At 44.2% G+C, this 24,981-nt stretch overlaps 1 protein-coding gene across 3 annotated transcripts in view; it reads left to right on the forward strand.

Moving 5' to 3' along the window:
• The window catches only part of LOC144687599 (oxysterol-binding protein 2-like), a 336,708-nt gene that overhangs the window by 214,783 nt on the left and 96,944 nt on the right, over positions 1-24,981 (forward strand). For all 3 annotated transcript variants that reach the window (XM_078553932.1, XM_078553934.1, XM_078553935.1), the window contains one exon: positions 5,048-5,298. In XM_078553932.1, coding sequence (XP_078410058.1) covers positions 5,048-5,298 — 251 coding nt within the window. The remainder of the gene's footprint in view (positions 1-5,047; positions 5,299-24,981) is intronic.

Here is a 24,981-nt window from a genome sequence, read left to right on the forward strand (position 1 = left end):
GGAGAATGTGCCATTAGAATTTATAAGGATGATACCAGAACTGAAAGATTTCAGCTGTTGGGGGAAAAGCTGAACAGGGTTGGGACTTCCTTTAAAAAATTTAGAATTTAGAGGTGACCTGATAGGGGGCTTTAAAATTTTGAATGGGTTGGGCAGGGTAGATGTGGAGAAAATGTTTTCACTCATGAGAGACTCCAAAACTAGGGGACATAAATACAAGGTATTTATTGATAAATATTAATAAGGGAAATAAGGAGAAATTTCTTCATTAGAACGTGGAGTTCATTATCACAGGAAGAGGTTGAGGCAAATAGCTTGGATGCTTCCAAAAGGGAGCTAAACTAGTACATGAGAGAAAATGGAATAGAAAAATATGCTGAAAGATTGAGATAGATGGAATGAGAGGAAACTCGTGGAGTGCAAATACCAGCTGAGACTTGCCGGGCTGAATGGCCTGATTCTGTGCTGTATATTCCAAGTCATTGACTGTTAGCCATGGTTCAGTTGGTAGCACTCTCACCTCTAAATCACAACGTCAAGGGTTTTTCCAGGGCTTGAGCACTGAAATCATGCTGACATTCCAATGTAGCACTGAGGGTGTACTCCATGTTGGGGGTGCTGTCTTTTGAACAAGATGTTAAATCGAGCTCCCAGCTGCCTGCCCAGGTAGATGTAAAAGATCCCGTGGCCAAAATTTATCCTTCAACCAACATGACAAAAACACAATACCTGGTGATTACCGCATTGCTGCTTGTGGGAGTTTGCTGTGCTCAAATTGGCTGCCATGCTTCCTAAGTTATGGCAAACATTGACTATACTGCAAAAGTACTTCATTGGTTGTGGACCGCTTTCAGACATCCAGCGGTCATGAAAAGTGCTTTGTAAATGCAAGTCTTTTTTAATTCTATGTAATAATTTTGAAAGTTGCAAATATAAATGAGTTTTGTCAACAAATATTGAAATGACTGAAGTATTAATGTCCACAGACTCAGCCTTCAAGTAATCAGGTGCCTTGATATATTAAACCATGGTTCGTGGAATTATTTTTTCTGGATGGGTGAGCATGTGCTGACATCTCATCAATTTTATAACCATGGTATGGAAGTTGCTAACAGATATTGATGGAGTGCGATACCTTCATGCCTTGTATTGCACAAATAGGTCACTGGTTTACCCAATGCAGTTGTTTAGGTGGCAGGTTCCTGTTCTAGGACAGCATGAGGTACCACGGGAAGGGCAGATATTTCAGGAAAGGGAGAGAGAAGATTGGCTGAGTCCACTCAGACCACCTGCTGCATGCCTTGCATTCCTCAAAGGATAGTGTAACTTTAGCAGGACCTAACAATCCAGGACCAGCAAACTCTAAAGCTAGGAAAGGAAGGGAGTGAGAAGCCTGCAGGCCAATAAGAGCCACAGGTTGCTGGAGTAATTGCTGATATCCGTGGTTTGAGGTTGCTGTTTTGGCTGATGTGTCACTGTAATAGTGCCATATTGAACATGACTTAGGAAATCGGAGCAGGAGTAGGCTCCTAGGCCCCACAAGCCTGCTCTGCACTCAGTGAGGCCTTGGCTGATCTGATTGTGGCCTTAACTCCACTTTCCTGCCTGTCCCCATAACCCTTGATTCCCTTGGAGATCAAAAATCTGTCTAGCTCAGCCTTGACTATATTCAATAACCCAGCCTCCTCTAATCTCTAGGGTCGAGAATTCCATAGACTAATGACCCTCTGAGAGAAGAAATTCCTCCTCATCTCTGTCTTAAATGGGAGATGCCTTATTTTGAAACTATGCCCCCAAGTTCTAAATTCCCCCATGGGGGCGAAACATTGTCTCGGCATCTACCCTGTCAAGCCCCCTCAGAATTTTGTATTTCAGTAAGAACACCCCTCAATCATCAAAAGTACAAAGAGTATAGGCCCAACTTGCTCAATCTTTCCTCATAAGACAACCGCCTCATCCCAGGAATCAGCCTGGTGAGCCTTCTCTGAACTGCCCCCAATGCAAGTATATCCCTCCTCAGGTAAGGAGACCAAAACTGTTCGCATTATTGTCATCTCACCAATGCCCTGTACAGTTGTAGCAAGACTTCCCTACTTTTATACTCCATCCCCTTTGCAATAAAGCCTAACATTCCATTTGCCTTCCTAATTACTTGCTGTAGCTGCACAATAACGTTTTGTGATTCATATACAAGGACACCCAGATCCCTCCGTATCACAGCATTCTGCAGTCTCTCTCTCTATAAATTTAAACTGTGATGAAGTTAGTGACTGGTACTAACCCTTGTGCTGAAAAATTACCCAACTACTGAACTGCTGGTTTATGAAATTCATAATGATGTAATAAGTGCCTTGGGATACTTTATTACATTAAAGGTGCTATATAAATGCAAATGTTGTTTTAGATTGTTTGCCGGCCCTATGGTAGGCTTGTGACTAGACATGCGCCATCAGTTACATTTAATTAACTTTTAAACTGCAGCGTTCCCAGAAAATTCCCACCAGTACAGCGCAAACTTCCCCGACAATCATATCAAAGCAGTTGTGCGAGTGTGTGCCCAGCATAGTCTGTCGCTGGATGCAGTGGCAACCCAAGGTGCTGGAAGCTCATGAGAATTAGTTATGTGTTGACTTGCAGGTTAGCACAGGCGGGACCTTTCTGTTACTGGCTGGAGGCCAGGACTGGGCTCAGTTGGTAGCACATTTGCCTCAGAGCCAGGAGGTGTGGATTCAAGTCCAACTCCAGAGACTTGAGCACAAAAGTCGAGGCTGACATTCCAGTGTAGCACTGAGGGAGTGCTGCACTGTCGGAAGTGCCTTCTTTCAGATGAGACGTTAAAGGGAAGACCTGCCTGCCCTATCTGGTGGATCCAACAGATCCTATCACACTATTTTTAAGAAACGCTGGTAGTTATCCCTGTGTTCTGGCCAATATTTATCCCTCAACCAATATCATAAAAATGATTATCTGGCCATTATGATATTGCTTTTTGTGGGAATTTGCTGAGCACAAACTTGCTGCCATGTTTCCTACATTACAACAATGACTACACTTCAAAATATTTCATTGGCTGTAAAGCACTTTGAGATGCCCAGTAGTCATGACAAGCTCTATATAAATGCATGCCTTTCTTTTTACAGAATGGGAGAACATTGTGGTATTTTTTGCTTATGGAATATTACAGCTCTCTGGATTGGCCTATTTATTTTAAAACAATGTCATGGGTTTGTTCAAAAAAAAATTCTTTCGAGTTATCAACAGTCACAGATTGCAACTCTTTCAAGCACAGTCACAGTTCTTGGTTTCCGGGAGTGGGACATGAACCCACAACCCTCTGATTCAAAGGCGAGGGTGCTATGAACTGAGCCACAGCGTCATGGGTTTGTTCAAAGGTGAAGGTAAACCTAAGTATGTAGATGTGAATTGTTACTAGACAGTAGTCCTCCCTCTCCCCCTCTCTTTCAAACACAAACCCAACACAGTAAATGTGATTTAAATTTTGAATGCAACCAAAGGAAAAGCTCTTGACCTGACCACCTTCATTGTAGAGCAGCTGGTCCCTAATGCAGTGAGTATCCGATGTTGCCAAAACAAACATATGTGTATAGCACAGCCAGCTGTGGGCTGTGACAAGCAGCTGTAAATATCTGCCGACTCTGCTTCAGACAGGGCTTCAGAAATTCTTTGAGAGTCCTAATGTCACCGTTAAAGCTGAAAATTTGCCTTTGTCCTGTTTAGCAACAGTGTTGTAACTGGTTTGTGTAGTCACTCTCACCTTGTGGTTGTTTCCATGTTCTCCAATGTACTGTGTGCACACACATACACACACATGCTCGTTTCAACAGTGTCTGGATCAATCTGCAATAGGGGCCAGCCACTGTAGGATGAAGAAAGGTCGGGTAAATTCAGATTTTCGTTTTTCATTACAAGCTGAAAATAAATCAAACCAACTGAGTTCCAGGCCCCTAGACTGGGAAAGCATTTAGCCTCAGTCAGCAGACCACATTCTGCCACCAAAACAAAGTAGAGGGTGCAGAGGAGATTTACTAGAATGGGGTGGGGGTGGGGAGGGGAGGTGAAGGAGTTCAGTGGCTAGGAAAGACTAGAGAAGTTGGACTTGTTCTGCTTCAAGCAGAGAATGTTATGAAGAAATTCAAAGTCATGAAGAATTTTGATCAAGTAAATAAGGAGAAACTATTTGCACTGGGAGCAGGGTCAGTAACCAGCAGATACACAGATTTAAATTTGATAACTAAAGAGCCTGGGGAGATTAGGAGAAAAAGACTTTTACGCAGCAAATTTTTGTTGTTATATTTCAGAAAGTCAGTTGAAGGATGATACTGGAACCAATCTTTATTCAGTCTTGCATTTATTTACAGAGTGAAATATCTTAAGCCTACATCTGCTAATTCCACCACACTCAGTTTCAGTGAGTGTCTCTTTACCTGTGCCCAAGTAAAACCCGAATTAATGACCTTCGCTGCATTCAATTAAACCCAACTGGTATCCAGTTAACAGTTAATGATTTGGAAGGCACTAGCAGAAAGGGTAGTGGAAGCAAATTCAGTAGTAAGTTTCGAAAGGGAATTGGATGAATACTTGAAGGGGAAAAAATTTCAGGACTTGGGGGCAAGAGCAAGGAATGGGATTAATTGGATAGCTCTTTCGAAGAGCCAGCACAGGCATGATAAGTCAAAAGGCCACCTTCTGTGCTGCTTGGTTCAGTGATTTTCCAAATACCTTTAAAGGGGCAGAATGGCAAATAATAAATGTTATCCTTGAATTGCAGTTGGCCTTTCACTCCGTAGATAGCCTGGGAGCTGATCCACAAAATAGCCAGTGATTTTGCTTCTGTGTCTTTTTGAAGAAGCTTCTTAGTAGTGACTAAAAAGAGCGAAGCCTGTAGCAACGAGACTTTGATATCAACAGCCCCTCAAATGCACTCCTGTTCTGACCTTATCTGATCGGTCTTTCTTGTTGCTGTTTTGCATGCGTCTTGAGTGGTAAGGATGGTGCTGTAACATGGAAACTGTTGCTCCTTCCGCAGATGACTCTGGTGACGAGGAGCCAACCTCGCAATCTGATAAGAGTGAGCTGCACGCCACCCTGAGGACCCTGGCCAGCAAGCTTGATGACTTGAGCCAGTGCAATGACCTCATCGCTAAGCACGGGGCAGCCCTTCAGAGATCCCTGAGTGAACTCGAGAGCCTGAAATTATCAGCTGAGAGCGGAGAAAAGATTAAAGCAGTCAATGAGCGAGCGACCCTTTTCCGCATCACCTCCAATGCTATGATCAATGTAAGTAAAGGCATTGCTTTTTTTTAACCCATGATCACAGTTGATCACAGATGAAATACTGATTTATACAAAGGAAACATTGTTAAGTGTAATGGGATAATATACTCCTTAACCTGTACTGTGCGCGTTACAAACGGTAAGAGGTGCACAGTTTTGGGTGAGTGGGCAAATGGGGAAGTGATAACTAAAATTAAAGCAAAATACTGTAGATGCTGGAAATCTGAAATAACAACAAAGTGCTGGAAAAACTCAGCTGGCCTGGCAGCATCTGTGGAGAGAGAAACAGAGTTAACATTTCGAGTCCAATATGACTCTTCTTCATTCATGGGATGTGGGCATTGCAGGCTATGCCAGTATTTATTGCCAATCCCTAATTGCCCTTGAGAAGGTGGTGGTGAGCTGACTTCTTGAACTGCTGAGGTCCATGTGGTGCACACCCACAGTGCTGTTAGGGAGGAAGTTCCAGGATTTGGACCCAGCGACAGTGAAGGAACGGCGATATATTTCCAAGTCAGGGTGATGAGTGGCTTGGAGGGGAACACCCAGGTGGTGGTGTTCCCATGCATCTGCTGCCCTTGTCCTTCTAGATGTTAGTGCTCATGGGTTTGTAAGGTGCTGTCCGAGGATGCTTGGTGAGTTCCTGCAGTGCATCTTGTAGATGGTACACACTGCTGCAACTATGCATAGGTGGTGGAGGGAGTGAAAGTTTGTGGATGGGGTGCCAATCAAATGGCTGCTTTGTCCTGGATGGTGTCAAGTTTCTTGAGAGTTGCTGGAATTGCACTCATCCGGGCAAGTGGAGAATATTCCATCACACTCCTGGCTTGTGCCTTGTAGATGGTGGACAGGCTTTGGAAAGTCAAGAGGCGAGTTACTCACCACAGGATGCCTGGCCTCTGACCTGCTCTTGTAGCCGCAATACTTATATGATTAGTCCAGTTCAGTTTCTGGCTAATGAAACCCCCAGGATGTTGATCGTGGGGAATTCAGCAATGGTAATGCCATTCAATGTCAAGGGGATATGGTTAGATTCCCTCTTGTTAGAGATGGTCATTGCCTGGCACTTGTGTGCTGCGAATGTTACTTGCCACTTGTCAGCCCAAGTCTGGGTATTGCCCAGGTCTTGTCGCATTTGGACATGGGCTGCTTCAGTATCTGAGAAGTCGTGAATGGTGCTGAACATTGTGCAATCATCAGCGAACACTCCTGCTGACCTTACAATGGAAGGAAGGTCATTGATGAAGCAGCTGAAGATGGTTGGGCCTAGGACATTAATTACCCTGAGGAACTCCTGCAGTGATGTCCTGGAACTGAAATGATTGATGTCCAACAATCATTGCTATCTTCCTTTGTGCTAGATATGACTCAAACCAACGCAGAGTTTACCACCTGATTCCCACTGACTCCAGTTTTGCTTGGGCTGCTTGATGCCACACTTGGTTATATGCTGCTTTGTTGTCAAGGGCAGTCACTCTCACCTCACCTCTGGAGTTCAGCTCTTTTGAACATCTTTGAACCAAGGCTGTAATGAGGTCAGGAGCTGAGTGACCCTGGTGGAACCCAAACTGAAAGAAAATGACACTTAATTGTACTGTTGATGACCCCTTCCATCACTTTACTGATGATGAAGCGTAGACTGATGGGGTGGTAATTGGCCGGATTGGATTTGTCCTGTTTTTTTGTGGACAGGACATACCTGGGCAATTTTCCAAATTGTCAGGTAGATGCCAGTGCTTTAGCTATACTGGAACAGCTTGGCTGGGGCCATGGGAGGTTCTGGAGCACAAGTCTTCAGCACTTTTGCCGGAAAATTGGCTGTAGACTGGCATCTGTGATGCTGGGGACCTCTGGAGGAGGCCAAGATGGATCATCCACTCGGCTGAAGATTGTTGCAAATGCTTCAGCTATGTATTTTTCACTGATGAGCGGGGATCCCCCATCATTGAGGATGGGGATATTTGTGAAGCCTCCTCCTCCAGTGAGTTGTTTAGTTGTCCACCACCATTCCTAACTGGATGTGGCAGGACTACAGAGCTTAGATCTGATCAGTTGGCTGTGGGATCGCTTAGCTCTGTCTATCACTGCTTATGTTGTTTAGCATGCAGTTAGTCCTGAGTTGTAGCTTCACCAGGTTGAAACCTCATTTTTAGATATGCCTGTTGCTTGCTCCTGGCATGCCCTCCTGCACTCTTCGTTGAATGAAGGTCAATCCCCTGGCTTGATGGTAATGGTAGAGTGAGGGACATGCCGGGCCATGAAGTTACAGATTGCGGTTGAGTACAATTCTGCTGCTGCTGATGGCCCACAGCGCCTCATGGATGCCCAGTCTTGTGTTGCTAGAGCTGTTTGAAATCCATCCCATTTAGCACGGTGGTCCGCACAACACAATGGAGGGTATCCCCAGTGTGAAGACAGGACTTCGTCTCCACAAGGACTGTGCGGTGGTCACTCCTACGGTTACTGTCATGTACAGATGCATCTGTGGCAGGCAGATTGGTGAGGATGAGGTCATGTATGTTTTTTGTTTTGTTGGCTCCCTCATCGCCTGCCACAGACCCACCCAGTCTAGCAGCTATGCCCTTTAGGATTCGGTCAGCTTGGTCTGTAGTTGTGCTACCGAGCCACTCTTGGTGATGGATGTTGAAGCCCTCCACCCAGAGTACATTCTGTGCCCTTGCCACCCTCAGTGCTTTCTCCAAGTGGTTTTCAATGTGGAAGAGCACTGATTCATCAGGTGAGGGAGGGCGGTACGTGGTAATCAGCAGAACGCTTCCTTGCCCATGAGACTTAATGGGGTCTGGAGTCAATGTTGAGGACTCGCAGCGCAACTCCCTCCCGACTGTATTCCACTGTGCCACCACCTCTGCTGGGCCTGTCCGGTGGGACACAACATACCCAGAGACGGTGATGGTGGTGTCTGGGACATTATTCGTAAGGTACGTTTCCATGAGTATGACTATGTCAGACTATTGACATAGGTTATAATCTGTAAAACAGCCCTCGCAATTTTGGCACAAGCCCCCAAAAGTAAGGAGGACTTTGCAGGGTCAACAGGGCTGAGTTTGCTGTTGTCATTTCTGGTCCCTAAGTCGATGCCAAGTGGTCCGCCTGGCTTAATTCCTTATTGACTTTGTAGCGGTTTGGTACAACTTAGCGGCCTGCTGGGGCATTTAAAGCCAACCATATTGCTGTGGATCTGTAGTCACATGTAGGCCAGACCAGGTAAGGACGGCAGATTTCCTCCCCTAAATGGGATTAGTGAACCTGATGGGTTTTAACAGCAATCATCGATTAAGTTTTTAATTCCAGATTCAAACCTGGACCCACCAGAGCATTACCCTGGGTCTCTGGGTTACTAGTCCAACGACGATACCACTATGCCACTGCTCTTCCAAAAATGAGTTATATTGGACTCGAAATGTTAACTCTGCTTCTCCCCTTACGTTTGCTGCCAGACTTGCTGAGCTTTTCCAGCATTTTCTGTTTTTATTTCAGGGAATTGGTGAGTCTGGGAAAGTTGATGAATTTGCGCGAACAGGAGATTAGTGGCTCATTCCCAACATAAGTACTTCTGGGAGTTCCACTGGGGAACTGCCCTAACCCAAGTGGACACTATTTGCAATGGTTTAGCCCTTTATTAATGACTGAGATGCTACTTACTATGCCTTTCATAATAATGTAAGTGCCCTAGAGCTTATTACTGTAATAACCATATAATGCTGTTTGATCTCCTAGGATTTGATTGCTGTGATTAATACAGTGATATTTAATGATAACCTGCAGCAAATACGTATCTAATTATATTTGTGTTTTTTGAGGTGGAAATGTTTTGTAGACATTTCGTACATTTTGTGCACAGTGTTACACGGCTGTTAATCTCACCCACGAATTGCTGCTGATTACTCACCACAGCAGCGTGAGAGATGTCTGAAAATAGAACGGGTTTATTTGGAGCTGGAGTTCAAACTAAGTGAATCTTTTTTATTGGATTCTTTTCATTGTGTTGGCCGGGTTGATTGTGTCCTTGGGGAGTGCACAAATGAATGATGAATGTTGCCCAGGACACTTGGGATAACTCCCCTGCTTTTCAACCAAAGAGCGCCAGGAAATCTTTTATATCCACCTGAGAGGACAGACTGAGCTTCGGTTTGAAGGCTCATCCAACACGTTCTGTATGAGTTCATCATGAAATTGGCCATAGTAGCAGGAGTCTCACCATCGCTGTCTTCATTCTGATTTTCTCCTTATCCCTGTCTTAAAAGGGAGACCTCTTATTTTTAAACTATGTCTCCTCGTTTTAGTCTCCCCCACAAGAGGAAACATCCTCCAGGTATCCACTCTATCAAGTCCCCTCGGCATCTTATATGTTTCAAAAAGATCACCTCTCGTTCTTCTAAACTCCAATGGGTATAGGCCCAACCTGTTCAAACTTTCTTCATAAAACAAAGCCTTCGTCCCAGGAATAAGTCCAGTGACCCTTCTCAGAAGCCCTTTAAGAGCTGCTACGCTCCATATTCCTAGCCCTTGTGCTGGCATAGCACTATCTGCACATGTACCGCACACTGTGGAGGCACGTGGCTGGGGAATTGCATTGATCAAATCAGGTGACCTCGCTGAATCTGGTAAAGTCAGTTCCTCCAGCCTTCACCTCTGTGAGGGCACAGAAGGGTGACCCCTTTTCCCTGAGATCGAGGAATCAACATTGGTATTTCAGCTGGTTCACCCTAGCATCCCTTGTCTCAATGAAGACTTCTTTTAGGTAGATGGACACCAGGGAAGAGTAGAGTTGGTTTTTACTTGGCCACAGCATCAAATGTGGCTTAGTCTATGAAGTTTAACAATAAAAACTTATATTTATATGGCACCTTTAATGTAATGGAATATCCCAAGGCATTTTGCAGGAGCCACATAAGGAGATATTTGGTCAGAAGACCAAAAATTTGATCAAAATGATAGGTTTTAAGGAGTGTCTTAAAAATTAAGTAGAGGGGTGGAAGGGTGTTAAGAGAGAATTCCAGAGCTTGGGGCTTGGGCAACTGAAGGCACAGCCACCAATGGGGTCTTAAAAGGAAGACCTCCTTATTTTTAAACTATGTCCCCTAGTTTTAGTCTCCCCCACAAGAGGAAACATCTTTAATAAGATCATCTCTTATTCTTCTAAACTCCAATGGATATAGGCCCAACCTATTCAAACGTTCTTCATAAAACAAGAGGCCAGAATTGGTGGAGTGCAGATATCTGAGGGTTGTGGGGTTGGAGGAGATTATAGAGATGGGGAAGGGCAAGGCCATAGACAGATTTGAAAACATGTATGAGAATTTTAAAGTCAAGGCTATGCTTGACCGGTAGCCAATGTTGGTCAGTGAGCACAAGGTTGATAGTGGAAGGGGACTTGCTGTGAGTTAAGACATGGGCAGCAGAGTTTTGGATGAACTAAAGCTCACAGCAGCCAGGCATAGGCTGTATGGTCATGAGATGTTGGGAGATGGTGCTCATTACCACTATGAGCATGGCACCACAGATACTGCATTCCAATGGAAGTAGACTTCTGTTTAACAAAAAGAAACAGATTACCGGTATCAGGTTTATATTTTAGAACTTTGCAGTTGTTTCACTGAAAAAAGACCCTCCATATATCAAAGATTGCTGGGTGATTCGGTGACATCCATAGACTGGGGCTGCTCCCATTTTGTATTGTTTATTTGCTGCTTTGACTTTTTTCCCCTCTCTTGTTTCTTTCGTTTCCTTTTCTTTGCTTTTGGACACCGCTGTTCCTCATTCTGCCATTCACGCCTCCTCTAGACGCATCTTTTGATTCTTGACTTATCCCAAAACCACTCCCTTTGGCATTGCACCATCAAATATTTTGCCATTTAATCTCTCCTGTCTTCCATCCTGTCACAGACCTTCCCTTATATTCTTTTTCCCACCGTCATACTTTCACCTGCTCAAAACCTATTGCATTTCTAACTTTTTGCATTTCTGATGGAAGGCCACAGACTCACTGTTTCTCTCTCCACAGATGCTGCTTGACTTGGTGAGTGTTTCCAGAATTTTCTGTTTTTATTCCTGATTTCCAGTAGTATTTTGCTTTTTTATAGACTGGGGCTGCTCTGGCCTGTATTTACTGAGCCCTGTTCACCTGAAATCCTCTAAGGCAATAAAAAAGGATAACACTAGATTAACGGAAGGAAACAAAGGTTTTGAGAACATATTAAAAATAGCTAGAAGGCACAGGCAGAGCATATTAAAAATAGACGGATTAGGTTGGATGAATGCCAGCCCTTATGGATCTCTTGGGCATGAATCAGCCTGTAATGAGACTCAGCTATGCTGTGTGCTGCCATGGTTAGAAATCATTGATTCACCATGCACTCTATACAGCAATTGTCAGCAGACTGAATTAGATGGTGCAGAATGAGCTTTACTGCCTGAGCCTAGGTTATAAAGAATAGAATCAGTAAGGGGCAAGTGAAGTGCCCTGATTCAGTGAAAATCAACCTTAATAAGTGCAAAAGGCAGTATTTGAGGAACCAAATACTTTGGACTTAGTGTTTACTCGAGATGTCCAAGATTCGCAGTCTCCTTGGTGATGCCTTAATGTTTACAGTCTTGGTTTTAAGCTTAGAAACTATTCCTCTCCCATTAAGTCAATGTTGCCATGTCTTATAAGCCTGTAACATGTTGAGGAAAGTCTACATCAGCCAATTCAAGAACAATACTGCAGTGGTCCACTCCCAGACACCATTTACAATAAACACTCCAACACCCTCACTTATTTAGAACGCGGTTTCAGGTGGGCACTGATGTAACTTAAATATATGCAGGCTTTTCTCTCGCATGTAGTTTCGCCACGTGCTGTGTGATCTTCATGTGTTTGGCCAGTTCTGCTTCAGAACAGTGATGGGGGCAATAGTATTGGAATGGCAGTAAAGTGATTGCTGAGGAAAGAATCAAATGATTAAGGATAACAAGGTTTCAACACAGTAGCAAGATGGTCACTGCCATTGCCCACTGAGGACTCTATTCATAGGTCCCCAGTGGGAAAAAGCAGGTAATGGTGACCTTACACTCAATGGAAAAATAAAGCCACTTGAAGTGCAAAAGGGATGAGAATTGAATGAAAGGTGTTGCAGAAAGTAGTTAGGAATAGGGAAGGCACAGAAGAAACTAATGTAGTTAGGGTTTTGGTTGGCAAAGAGTGAGATTCATCCTTTCAATTTACAAAACTGTGGCATTAATGATTTCTTTAATTTTGATTACATAAATAGGGAATAGGCATTATTTTCTGCAATGGTTTGTGTTACAAAGCAAGTTTTGTTCTCTTGCAGTTGTTGTAATATGCCTTTAAGGGATAGCAGCATGACATCACTAAAAGGGAAATGTGTCATGTAATCCGGTCTTAGCTTCACTTTTGCTTTGAGCAGAGCACACACACAACTCTGATGACTTCAAGATTTACACCTATGTATAAATGTTCTCATGTGCCTAGTCTAAATAAATGAACCCACAATGTGTTTACCAAATCCCTTATGAGCAATTAGGTATTATGGCATTACACTAACACAACAGAGGTCATTGGCTGAGAAGCAAGTTATCCTGTCTGTGAGAGCGCAGTCCAGATTGTTTGATCTTTCTATCAATCTGATAAGGAGTGTTTTTATGACAGCACATTGGCCTGGATTTTGGAACAGCATTCGCCATTCACTACACTGACAGCTGCCCACAGACTATTTGCAGGATGTTCAATGGCAACGTATTATCATTGAGCGTTTGATGTAGCTCAGTGCTCTACACAGGGAATCCATGGCGAACAACAGCAATGCTTCAAGCAATCCTCGTTAAGACATGCAGAGGCTAAATCAGAAAATATAAGCTAGATTTAAATCATATACAGAAAGCAAAATAGAGAGGGGAAGAAAGATACAATAGAAATTTTTATAAATCTCCAACACTAAGAAAATTATGAAGGAATGAGACTCCACATATGAAAAATTAAATTTCAGTGCCAGAGAGGTTGTTTGCAAGTAATTATGGCCAGAATATAACGCTCTTCGGGCGGGTGCATGCCGGTACCGACTGAGCGTAAAATGATGTGCGATGACATTGGTTAAGTGTCCCGATGTCATTGTGCACTCGCGTGATATTTCGGTCAGCGGGCATGTGCGGGAGTCAGCAGCACGCCCACCGGCAATTAAAAGGCCTATTAAGGCCATTAAAGTTATAATTGAAAGAAATCTTTCGCTGCCCATCCAACCTTATGGTTGACGGGCAGCCGAAAAGACCAAGCAGCCTTTGCATTTTTTAGGAAACCTCATCCAGGGTGGGATGAGGTTTCCAACAGCAAATAAAAATAAAATAAAAATCTTAACATTTCATTAATAACATGACCCTGCTCATGTGACAGTGTCACATAAGGGGACATGTTTTATAACATTTTAAAAGCCTTTATTTTTAATGATCAAAACTCTTCATATCCCTGAGGCAGCTCTGTGCCACAGGGAGCTTTTCCAGCGTGCACCCGTACGCATGGGTGAACTTGTGCTCCAGGCCCCGCCAAACCCCCCCCCGCACTCCCAACACAGGGAGCGCTGAGCACTGCCATGCATGTTTCAAACTGGGCAGGCCTTAACTGGTTCCCGAGCCCGCCCGACGAGGGAAAAATCCTGGCATATGATTTTTCGCACTATTTAAAATTTCACATATGAATACACCAGCCCCAACTTTTCTTGTTGTGTTTATTGACTAAAGTACAGCAACTTTGTGCTCTTACATTGATTTGAATGCTGAGTTTGTAGGTGAGATATTGTTATAGTTTAGCCTGTGGGTGAGCAGGGTAAGTTGGACTGCAACTCCTATTTTCCATGTTTAACTGTGTAGGTGCAGACTCTGAAAGTTGCTGTCCAAGCTACTCCAGAATAATGGTGAGCGCTGTTAACCTCACTGTTATTCTTGATGCAAAATCCAGGCAATTGTGTCAGCATTAACATTCTGTGGCTGTTACAAGCACTATGCATCAATACTCAGAACATAAAATGCACTTATAAAAGAATGAAACACAAAAGGCGAGACTAGGAGCAGAGGAGTATAAAAGGTGAGGCCAAGCACGGAATGGAGCAATGTAAAGCGAGACCTGGAGTGGAGCAGCGTAAAAAGTGAAGGTGGGAGCAAACTGGAGCAGTGTAAAAGGCAAGACCAGGGCTGTCTTTCTGACTGTTGAGCCTGATCCAAATGGGAGGAAAAGAATTGCAAAGTGACGCCGCTGCTCAAGGAGTCATACTGGGTGAGTATACTGGTAAACCTTTAACTTGCTCTATAGTTAATTAATTTAAATTAAATTTAAAATTAAGCCTAAACCAATTAATTAGTATAAAAGCTACAATGTGCGCAATTAATTAATCAGATCTACGGGATAAAGTTAAAAATTAAATAACAAGGAATGATATTAAAGAGTTCTTAAATTTTCAGTAACTAGCAAATTCTGAGGAATGTAGATAATAAGAGCTAAGTAAAAACATTTTAAGCTAATCTTCGTATAAAATAAAGTGACCTCAGCACTAGGGATGCAATTGATGGGTGAGCATTTATTTAAGCCTTGAGTTTATTTCTGTTAAGCCAGTTAAGAGTCCAATAAATGGAGGTATGGCAGGGCATCTCAGTTCCGGGGAGTGCACATCCTGTTCCCTGTGGGAACTCCAGAACAGTTCTCATGTCCTCAACAGCCACATATGCAAAAATTATTGTCTGCCACAGCAGCTCAAGCCTAGCTTTCAGAGTCTGAGCAGCAACTACAGTCACTGTGGTACATCTGTGAGACAGAGTTTTGTGGAAAGCACTTTTCTGGATGTGATTAACCTGCAGTTTAAGGATGTGCAGGCAGAGAGAGAAAATGGGTTCCATTCAGGCAGTCAAGGAAGACCAGATAGATAGTGCAGGAGACCCCTGAGTGCAACTTGCTTTCTAACCAGTATTCAGTTCTGAATACTGGTAAAAGTGATGGCTCCTCTGGGAAGTGCCGCCAGAGCCAAGTCTATAGCACCATGGCTGGCTGAGCTGGACAGGAGGCATGAAGAAGATTGGAAAGACAATAGTGATAGGGGATTCGATAGTTAAGGGAACAGACAAGTGGCTGCAAGTGTGAATCCAGGCTGGTATGTTGCATCCCTGGTGTCAGAGCCAAGGATGTCATTGCTGAGCAGAGCACTTTTAGGGGGAATTGTGAACAGCCAGAGGTCATAATTCATATTAATACCACCATCATAGCTAGAAAGAGTGATGAGGTTCTGTAGGCAGAATTTAGGGAGCTAAGAGGAATCTAGCAAGCAGGACCTCAAAGGTAATAATATTTGGATTACTCCTGAAAGGGTTTAGGTTCCTAAGTCATTGGGACCGGTTCCAGGGAAGATGGGAACTGTACAGCCCAGATGGGTCGCACCTCAACAGGGCCAGGACCAATGTCCTTCTTGGACAGTTTTCTAGTGCTATCGAGGAGGTTTTACCTAACTTGGCAGGGGATGGGAACCAGGATGTGACATTAGAAAGAAAAAGCAATGTGCACAAAGGATTGGGAGTGACAAAGCCCTTGAATAAGAAATAGTGAGGCATTAAATGGGGTCAGAGTAAGCGGGAATGCAGTAATACCTAAATTAGGTTTGAGTGCATGCATATGAATGTATGTAGAGTGTGGTAAACAGGTAGCCAATGGAGAGTATAATGTTGTGGCGATAACAGATTTGGCTCAAAAAAGTGCAGGGCTGGACACTAATATTCCTGGATACAAGGTGTTTAGGAAAGATAGGGAAGGAAAGAAAGGAGGAGGGGTGACAGCATTGATTAAGGAGAATATTACAGTGCTAGAGAAAGAGGACATCATAGATTCTGTCCTTACCCTTCTATCTAGTTGGAGCTAAGAAACAAAAGGGTAACATTATGTTACTTGATGTGTTCTATGTGTCACCAACTAATGAGAAAATATGAAGAAGAAATTTGCAAGGAAATTACAGAGTGGTGCAAAAACTATAAAATAGTTATAATGGGGAACTTGAATTATTCTAATGTAGACTGAGATAGTAATTGTGCAAAGGTCAGAGATAGGTAAGTGTTATCTAAGTGTGTTGAGGAGAATTTTCTAGATCACTATGTTTCTAGCTCAATGAAGAAGACGACATTGCCGGATCTGGTTTTAGGGAATGAGTTGGATCGAGTGCGCAAGTAGTTAGTAGGTGAACATTTAGGGGATGGTGATCATACTTCCATAAAGTTTAGGTTTTTTTAATTTATTCATTCGTGGAATGTGGGCATCGTTGGCAAGGCCAGCATTTATTGCCCATCCCTAATTGCCCTTTAGAAGGTGATGGTGAGCCACCATTTTGAACTGCTGCAGTCCATGTGACGTAGGTACACCCACAGAGTTGTTGAGAAGGGAGTTCTAGGATTTGACCAAGCAACAGTGAAGGAACGGCAATATAGTTCCAAGTCAGGATGCTACGGCGTTGGAGGGAAACTTTCAGGTGGCGGTGTTCCCATTCATTTGCTGCCCTTGCCCTTCTAGGTGGTAGAGGTCACGGTTTAGAAGGTGCTGTTGGCGGAGCTTTGGTGAGTTTCTGCAGTGCATCTTGTACTACACTACTGCCGCTGTGCATTGGTAGTGGAGGGCGTGAATGTTGAAGGTGGTGGATGAGGTGCCAATCAAGTGGGCTGCTTTGTCCTGGTTGGTGGGGAGCTTCTTGAGTGCTGTTGGAGCTGCAGTCATCTAGGCAAGTGGAGGTATTCCATCATACTCCTGTCTGTGCCTTGTAAATGGTGGACAGGTTTTGGGGAGTCAGGAGGTGAGTTATTCTCCACAGAATTCCCACCCTCTGATCTGCTCTTGTAGCTACAGTGTTTATATGGCTAGTCCAGTTCAGTTTCTGGTCAATGGTAACCCTCAGGAAGTTGGTAGTGTGGTATTCAACAATGGTAATGCCATTGGATGTGAAGGGGAGATTCTCTTGTTGTAGGTTTACTATGGAAAAGAACATGGAGCAAATCAGAATAAAAATATTTGGGAGAGGGCTAATTTCAGTGGGAGTGAGAATGAATCAGGCCCAGATAAGTTGGAATCAAAGATTGGCGGGCAAAACTGTAACTTTCCTTTAAAGCAGAGATAGTTCAGGTACAGTCGAGATATATTCCCTCAAGAGGGGAAGGTAAGACGAAAAAAGCCAGAAGATTCCAGATGATGAGGGAGAATAAGATGAAGCCGAAAAAGTGAGAGCCAGGCTGAATACAGAGAGTTCAGAGTGGAAGTGAAAAAATGTAATGAGAAGCCAAAGAGAAAGTATGAGCAGGGACTGGCAGCTAAGATTCCAATTGGATGGTTAGCATGGATGTGAAGTTGGCTGAATGACAGGACTCAGAGATTAATGGTGAACAATTGTTTTTCAGACTGGAGGAAAGCACATTTTGGTGTTCCACAGGGGTGGATGTTAGGAGTAATGCTTCCCTTGATCTATATTAATGACCTAGACTTTGCTGTACAGGGTACAATTCAAAATTTGCAGATGACACAAAACTTGAAGGTAATGTGAGGAGATAGTGATAGACTTCAAGTGGACATAGACAGGCTGGTGGAATGGGCAGGCATGTAGAAGATGAACTTTAATGCAGAGAAGTTTGAAGTAATACATTGGCAGGAGGAATGAGGTGAAGCAATATGAAATAAAGGGTATAATTCTAAAAGAGGTGCAGGAGCAAAGGGATCTTGGGGATGTACGTGCAAAATTGTTAAAGGTGGCAGTTCCTGTGTTCCTAGGGCATGATGAGAAATTGGCCACGTAAGGACCTCAATTGGCGATGAGGTGGGAAGGCCACCCATGGGCCTTCCCTCCACAGACTTATTTGGGGTGGGGGCGGGAAGGCAGCAGGATTTCCACCCACTACCCTCACTCCTGTTTAAATGCCCCCCACCACCAAACCCACTATGAGGGAGGGCATTAAATTAGCTCTGTTTCCACAGATGCTGCCTGACCTTCTGAGTATTTCCAACATTTTCTATTTCTATTTAAGGTTGAGAGAAGATTTGATAGAGGTGCTCAAAACCTTCAGGGATCTGGAGAGAGTAGATAAGAAGAAACTGTTTCCATTGGTGGGAGTGTCGAGAACCAGAGGGCACCAATTTAAATCGAATGGCAAAAGAACCAAAGGTGACATGAGGGGAAACGTTTTTAACACAGCATGTGGCTAGGGTCTGGAATATGCTGTCTGGGTGTGTGCTGGAGGCAGTTTCAATCCTGGTATTCAAAAGGGAATTGGAGAATTATCCGAAGAGAAAATTTTTGTGGAGCTACACCTAAAGGACAGGAGTGTGGAGCTTCTCTTGTAGATAGCCAGCACGGAGATGACAGGCTGAATGGCCTCCTCCTTTGCTTTAACCCTTGTACGATCGTCTTTGTTTAGTTGTGGCAGATGCTAATAATTACTTTCATTCCCCAGATTCACACGTTCAGCCCCACATTACAGTATAAACTATGCGCTTTCTAAACCCAGGCGTAGAATTCTGATAAAAGGACTCTTCGGGGCCTCATATCAATTTGTTAGATTGGACTTGGAGAAGAGATGACTTTGGCAAGAAAGCTAAATAATTGATTGCAGTCTAATCTGCAGTTCTGTTTTGTTTCCATATCATTCTTAATAAACCTACTTAATAATTTAGCCTATGCATGGTCTGTCAGCATTCAGGCTTGGGCTCTATCTGCTTGTAGACTACCAATCAAAACAGAGCCAGATAGCATCATTCTAAGTCCATGTTGTTCTGCTGGTTCTATTTCGGAATTATATCCACTAGTAAAAGTCTTTTGCTGTTCATTTCATACCTAAGGTCAAGTCTGGAGTCAGAGGAAGCACAAAGGTGACACAGCAGACAGCATGGATAAAGAGCACTCGAGGTATAGCCTGACTTATAATGCAGGGATTCTAATAGGATTACCCATAGAGGGAAGTTTCCTGTTTCGGGTGGTATTCTTTATTTTCCCTCCTGTTACTTTAATTTTGGTTTTGTGACACAATCGGCAGAAAGGTGGGCAAACTGATGCAAGACTTCTTTCTCACTGAAACCTCTAAAAATTGTTTCCGGGACTTGCAGGCTGAGGGCGGGGAGTCATTTTACTGCAAACACTTTTTTCCTCCTCACTGTAGGAAAACTTCCCACTGAGCTGGGTGTTTGTATATCATTGGTGTATTATGCTACACTTTGAAACGAACTCACGATATGGCACGTTGAACTATTTTAACCTTCATTATTATCTCAGCCTGTCCGAGAAACAGACTCGGACAATGTCAGATCTCTTGTGGCACTGCTGGAAGAGTTGCAGGATACACTTTTTTTATACCAATTGGTGCACCAGGCTGCTTTTGTTACCCTTAGGCCGATGACAAATGGTGACTGAATCCAAATGTTATTGTAATGGTATGGTAAAGGTGGTGTGGTGCATTTATTGCACCACCACCTTCTCAGAGGCTATTATGGTTGGGCACTAAATGCTGGCCTAGCCAGCAACGCCCACTTCCCATGAGCAAATAAATAACAGCTCAATACCCCAATGACGGGGCCATGTGGATGAAAGGCTGCTATTGCTGTCTAATCCTGTGGAGAGGTCTTCCTTCCATCCAACTGTCCCTAGTAGGTTCAGGAGTCTTCAGTGCAGTCCTTCTGTGTTGGCCAGTGAATGTGCCTCCATGTTGAGGTGCCCTCGCAGTGCCTGACCTGCCTCAGAGGCGCCTACCTCCTCCATCAGGGTTGCCAAGTCTCCAGAGCTGCAGGCCCTCCGGGGAGCCCGTCCACCATCCTTGAGAGGATGGCAAGCACAGAGGAAACTAATTAGGAGGCTGCCTCCTGGAAGATTGTGCCGCCAGTTTCGCTGTGACACATGCAGCTAGGGACCCTCATTTGGTACCGTCATCCCTGGCCGCAAAGCATGTGGAAAAATCTTGCCCACAGTGTCTGTTATCTTAACATAAGAACATAAGAAATCCACATGTTGTATTTCAGTGAATAAATTTGTGAGAAATGGTTTGAGAGAGATTCTTGCTGAGAGGAATGGGTAATGGAGAATTTATGTTCTGGATTCAGTATGACTATGCAACTGGGCTGTAGACAGGGTGTTACAGTGAGTGTAAGTCATGGATTACAGTAAGGGTGTGTTTATAGTGCATTCCAGTGGTCATATCTTATGGAAAGGGTGTTGCACTGAGGGGTAGATTATAGTGAGACTGTTACAGTGAGGAGTCGATAATGGAGAGGGGTGATATCATGGAAGACAGGTTATAGAGATGTTACAATTGAAGGAGAATCCAGAGGGTTCTGTAAGAGGGCATTTGATCTTCCATCCCAGGTCTTCTTCACTGAGCCGCTCTTCTTTTTTCTTCTTTTCTCTTCCCGCACCAAGTGGCATAAGAGGCGGACAAAGCATGTGCTTCCATTTGCTTCCAGAGCTCGTTTTTTTTTTTCTGAGCTCTAGCCGGACAATATTTAATGCTGAGGTGGTAAAGACAACCAGTTACCAATTCCTCAGTTGAGGGGGGATGGTGGCAGTTAGGTTATAAAGTGCAGATTATCAAAATGATATTAAGCTTATAGGAATAGTGTGACAATAACGATTCAGAGATGGGGTTACAGCAGATTAGGTTACAGAGGTGGTATGACAGTAGGAGATAGGTTAAAGCAGTGGGGGGGTGTGGGTTATATAGAGGGTGCAGCAGTGGGGAGTGGGTTATATGGAGGGTGCAGCAGTGGGGGGTGGGTTATAGAGAGGGTGCAGCAGAGGTGGGGTGGGTTATAGAGAGGGTGCGGCAGTGGGGTTGGGTTATAGAGAGGGTGCAGCAGTGGGGTTGGGTTATAGAGAGGGTGCAGTAGTGAGGGTGGATTATAGAGAGGGTGCAGTAGTGAGGGTGGGTTATAGAGAGGGTGCAGTAGTGAGGGTGGGTTATAGAGAGGGTGCGGCAGTGGGGGTGAGTTATAGAGAGAGTGCGGCAGTGGGGGTGGGTTATAGAGAGAGTGCGGTAGTGGGGTTAGGTTATAGAGAGGGTGCGGCAGTGGGGGTAGGTTATAGAGAGGGTGCGGCAGTAGGGGTGGGTTATAGAGAGGGTGCGGCAGTAGGGGTGGGTTATAGAGAGGCTGTGGCAGTAGGGGTGGGTTATAGAGAGGGTGCAGTAGTGAGGGTGGGTTATAGAGAGGGTGCGGCAATGAGGGTGGGTTAGAGAGAGGGTGCAGCAGGGGTGGTGGATTAGAGAGAGGGTGCAGCAGTGGGGGGTGGGCTATAGAGAGGGTGCAATTGTGGGGGTGGGTTATAGAGAGGGTGCGGCAGTGAGGGTGGGTTATAAAGAGGGTACAGCAGTGTGGGGGTGGGTTATATGGAGGGTGCGGTAGTGGGGGGTGGGTTATAAAGAGGGTAAAGCAGTGAGGGAGTGGGTTATATAGGGGGTGCGGTAGTGGGGGGTGGGTTAGAGAGAAGGTGCGGCAGTGGGGGGTGGGTTATAAAGAGGGCGCGGCAGTGGTGGGTGGGTTGTAGGAGGGTGCAGCAATGACGTGTGGGTTGTAGTGTGGATGAAGTAGTGGGGGTTGGTTTTTGAATGTGTGAGGCAATGGGCGTGGAGTTTCTGGAGGATGAGGCAATAGGGACGGAGTTTCCAGAAATGAGGCCTTGGGTAAGTTCCCCAGCGAGCGAGGTGCTGCGGGTGCCTTTGAGAGAAGGGGATGGTGGTGGTAAGTTTGAGAGCAGTGGACGTTGGGGGTGCATTTGAGAGAAGGGTTCACTGGAAGTGCGTTTGAGAGAGGGTGAGGCATTGTGGGATGGCTTAGAAAGGAGCTAAAGTGAAGTGAATTCTATGGAGCATATTTTATTAAGACATTCATATGTGTTTTAATTATTTTGTTGGAGTGGTTGCCCCTTTAAATCATTGATTACTATATTTGAGTGAGTGAAAACACTTGAAGTAACGATTCCTGGGGACAGACGGGATGTGCTTACTCCAGCTGTCAGGTTATTTTACCTCATTGACTTCTGCAACTGAGTTTTGCGTTTTGTTGTGGGATTTTGTGGGGCCTGCTGTCTCTGTGTGACTAATCTGTAATTTATTCAATTTACTGTATTCAGACAGTTTGTAAACACGCTAAATATGAGTGTCTATGCGGCCCTGGTATTCACAAGCTTTGTTTGTGACCATTTTATATGCAATGGGATATTGGAAATCCAGTCACTAATTTCTAAATGGACTGTACATCAGAAGAACCAGAGGAATTTCCAACTACACCTGAGCTGCTTTTAGAAAGCACAGTGAGAAAGATTACCACATTTGAAGCTGTCCTATATAGGAGACCTCCAAAGGCCATTGGTATCAAAAGCCATCTCATAGAGACAGCCGCTACCTACTGTATCCAGCAGTGACCTGGTATACAAGCAAGTGAATCTGACTCAGACCTGCAATACTTCAACAACTTGAAGTCCTGCCCTGACATGGTTTCTGTCTTACAAGCACATTAGGGGTCTGATCTAAGCCTCTGCCCATCAAACTGATGAATCATTTTCTGCTAATAAATGCACAGGCAGAAATGTAGCTTACCTTGTTTGTGGGCCTCATGCATTGACTGAGAAAGCATAAGAATTGGTTTACTTTTTAGATTTCTGCATAGTAATGGGAAATGGGGGAAAGAGCCTGTTTATGCCAGGTTTCTATCCCCACTACCCTGCCTTGGGGGATCCTGGATGCACGGAACTGGGTCTGAGCCAGAAGTGCAAACTGGCCTGGTGTTAAGGATGGCAGATGAAGTGGAAGGGTTTGCTCCTGGCACCCCCCATCCCACTGTCATCTGTGTGTGCACTTGATGGGGATGGCCAAAGAAGCTGACGATTGGAGTCTGCGCTGTGACCACAAGGGTCCTGAGACCACCTTAAAGCTCCTCTTGGTGTTAATGAGTTAGTTTTCTAATTGACAACCCCACTCCTGCCTTCTGCCCTTTTTGATCTTTGAGCCTGATAGCTGGTGGCTGCAGCCTCCAATTCACCCTGTCAGACAGTCAGGCCCGGAGATGAAAATTCACCTTGTGTTGTTCAATGGCTCCTCCCTTGATAATTGTCAAACATCAGACAGGAGGATTGGGAATGAAGCCACCGATGTCATTGGCTACCATGCACACGGCATTTCCTAATCTATCAGTCTCAATGTGAGGATCTCTTTCAGTTGAGTCTCCTGATGCTCACCACCAGCAGAACATGTCAATTTTTACACTGTGCAGCTCCCAGCAGGATTTATCTCAGAGGAGGGGGTAGAGGCGCATGTGAGGCGATTCCAAATCTTCCCCAGCCCTGAAGTGGAATAAAATTACATCAGCGTGTATTTTTAAAAATAAATTGCTGTTAGTGATATTATCGATATTAACAACCTGTTAGGATTTGTATTTTGCTTTAACAGTGAGTGCTAATGGCATAATCAAGGGTAGTGGCCCTGAAGAATCACAGAGCTAGACACTGAGGTGTTGGATCTACATTGGTGGAGGTGTAGAGGGGGAGGGGTCGTTCTGGTCACCATGTGTGATGACATCATAAAAATGTTCATTTTGGAATCCATTTATGATGTCACTACATATAACAACCAAAACATTTCTTCCCTGATGGTAACACAGACCACTTCTGGGAGGACGGACCAAAACTAACACAGAGGTGGATTAATTTTGGCCAAGGTATAGTCAATAACAGGGAGCTGGGTGACATTGAGACTCTGTCTTCTGTCTGGTTACTGTGAACTGCTGCAGAGAGATTAACTATCAGGGATCCTGTACAGGCAAGCAGGGGGACCACAAACGAAAGGGGAAGATTTACAGATTCCCTTATGACAGCTAAGTAAGAGTCAGTGTTGGTCCATTTTAACAGAGGTATTTGAAGGGAATAATCAAATCTTCAAGTGGGAGTGTGTGGTAACATGGCACAGACCCCTGATCTAACTCCTTCCCAAGGCCTCAAAGCTGTGGAACTCCATTATCCCTTCCTCCAGCAATCTTCAAACTTTTAATGTCCAATCTTGGCACCTTCTCATTATTAGTTTGTCTACTCTACTTGTTTTAACCTTGGTGGTATCTTTCCACTGCAGATTTTGACCTGTGAATACAGTTTCTGAAGGGCAGGGTAGCTGATGAAGGAACTGGAGGTGACTAGCTGATGATGCATTCATATTAAATTCCTGTCTGTGCAATTTAACCCGGTTGTTGACCTGTTTTTTTCCAATCAAAATCCTTTCTGTTGTATATATTAGTTAACGACCTTGCTAAAATAGCACAGATAGGAACTTATTGTGTTAACCTGTGCTCTAAAGATAGCACGCAATGGTAAATAAATCGCTTGATATTCAATGTTCTACTGCATAACATTTTAGAACAGAGGTTAGTTAAAATGTAGCCACACTGTCATCACCAGAGAGTTGCTTTCAATGAGTTGTTTGAAGCCAGTATTTGGAAGTGAAACACTGATAGGTTAACTGAGGCTGTGAAGATTCTCAAACATCTTGAGACTGAGAGCTGACAACGCACTTTCAATCTGAGCCAGATATTGTTTTTGGTTTTATTTTGTGCCCTGATTATAAAGCACCCAACCTAATAACCATTCCAACCGTTTGAAGCTGTATCCTGTATCCATTCCAATCCAACAGCACTTA

Source organism: Cetorhinus maximus, chromosome 12 (assembly GCF_964194155.1).
Source record: "Cetorhinus maximus chromosome 12, sCetMax3.hap1.1, whole genome shotgun sequence".
Lineage (NCBI taxonomy): Eukaryota > Metazoa > Chordata > Chondrichthyes > Lamniformes > Cetorhinidae > Cetorhinus > Cetorhinus maximus.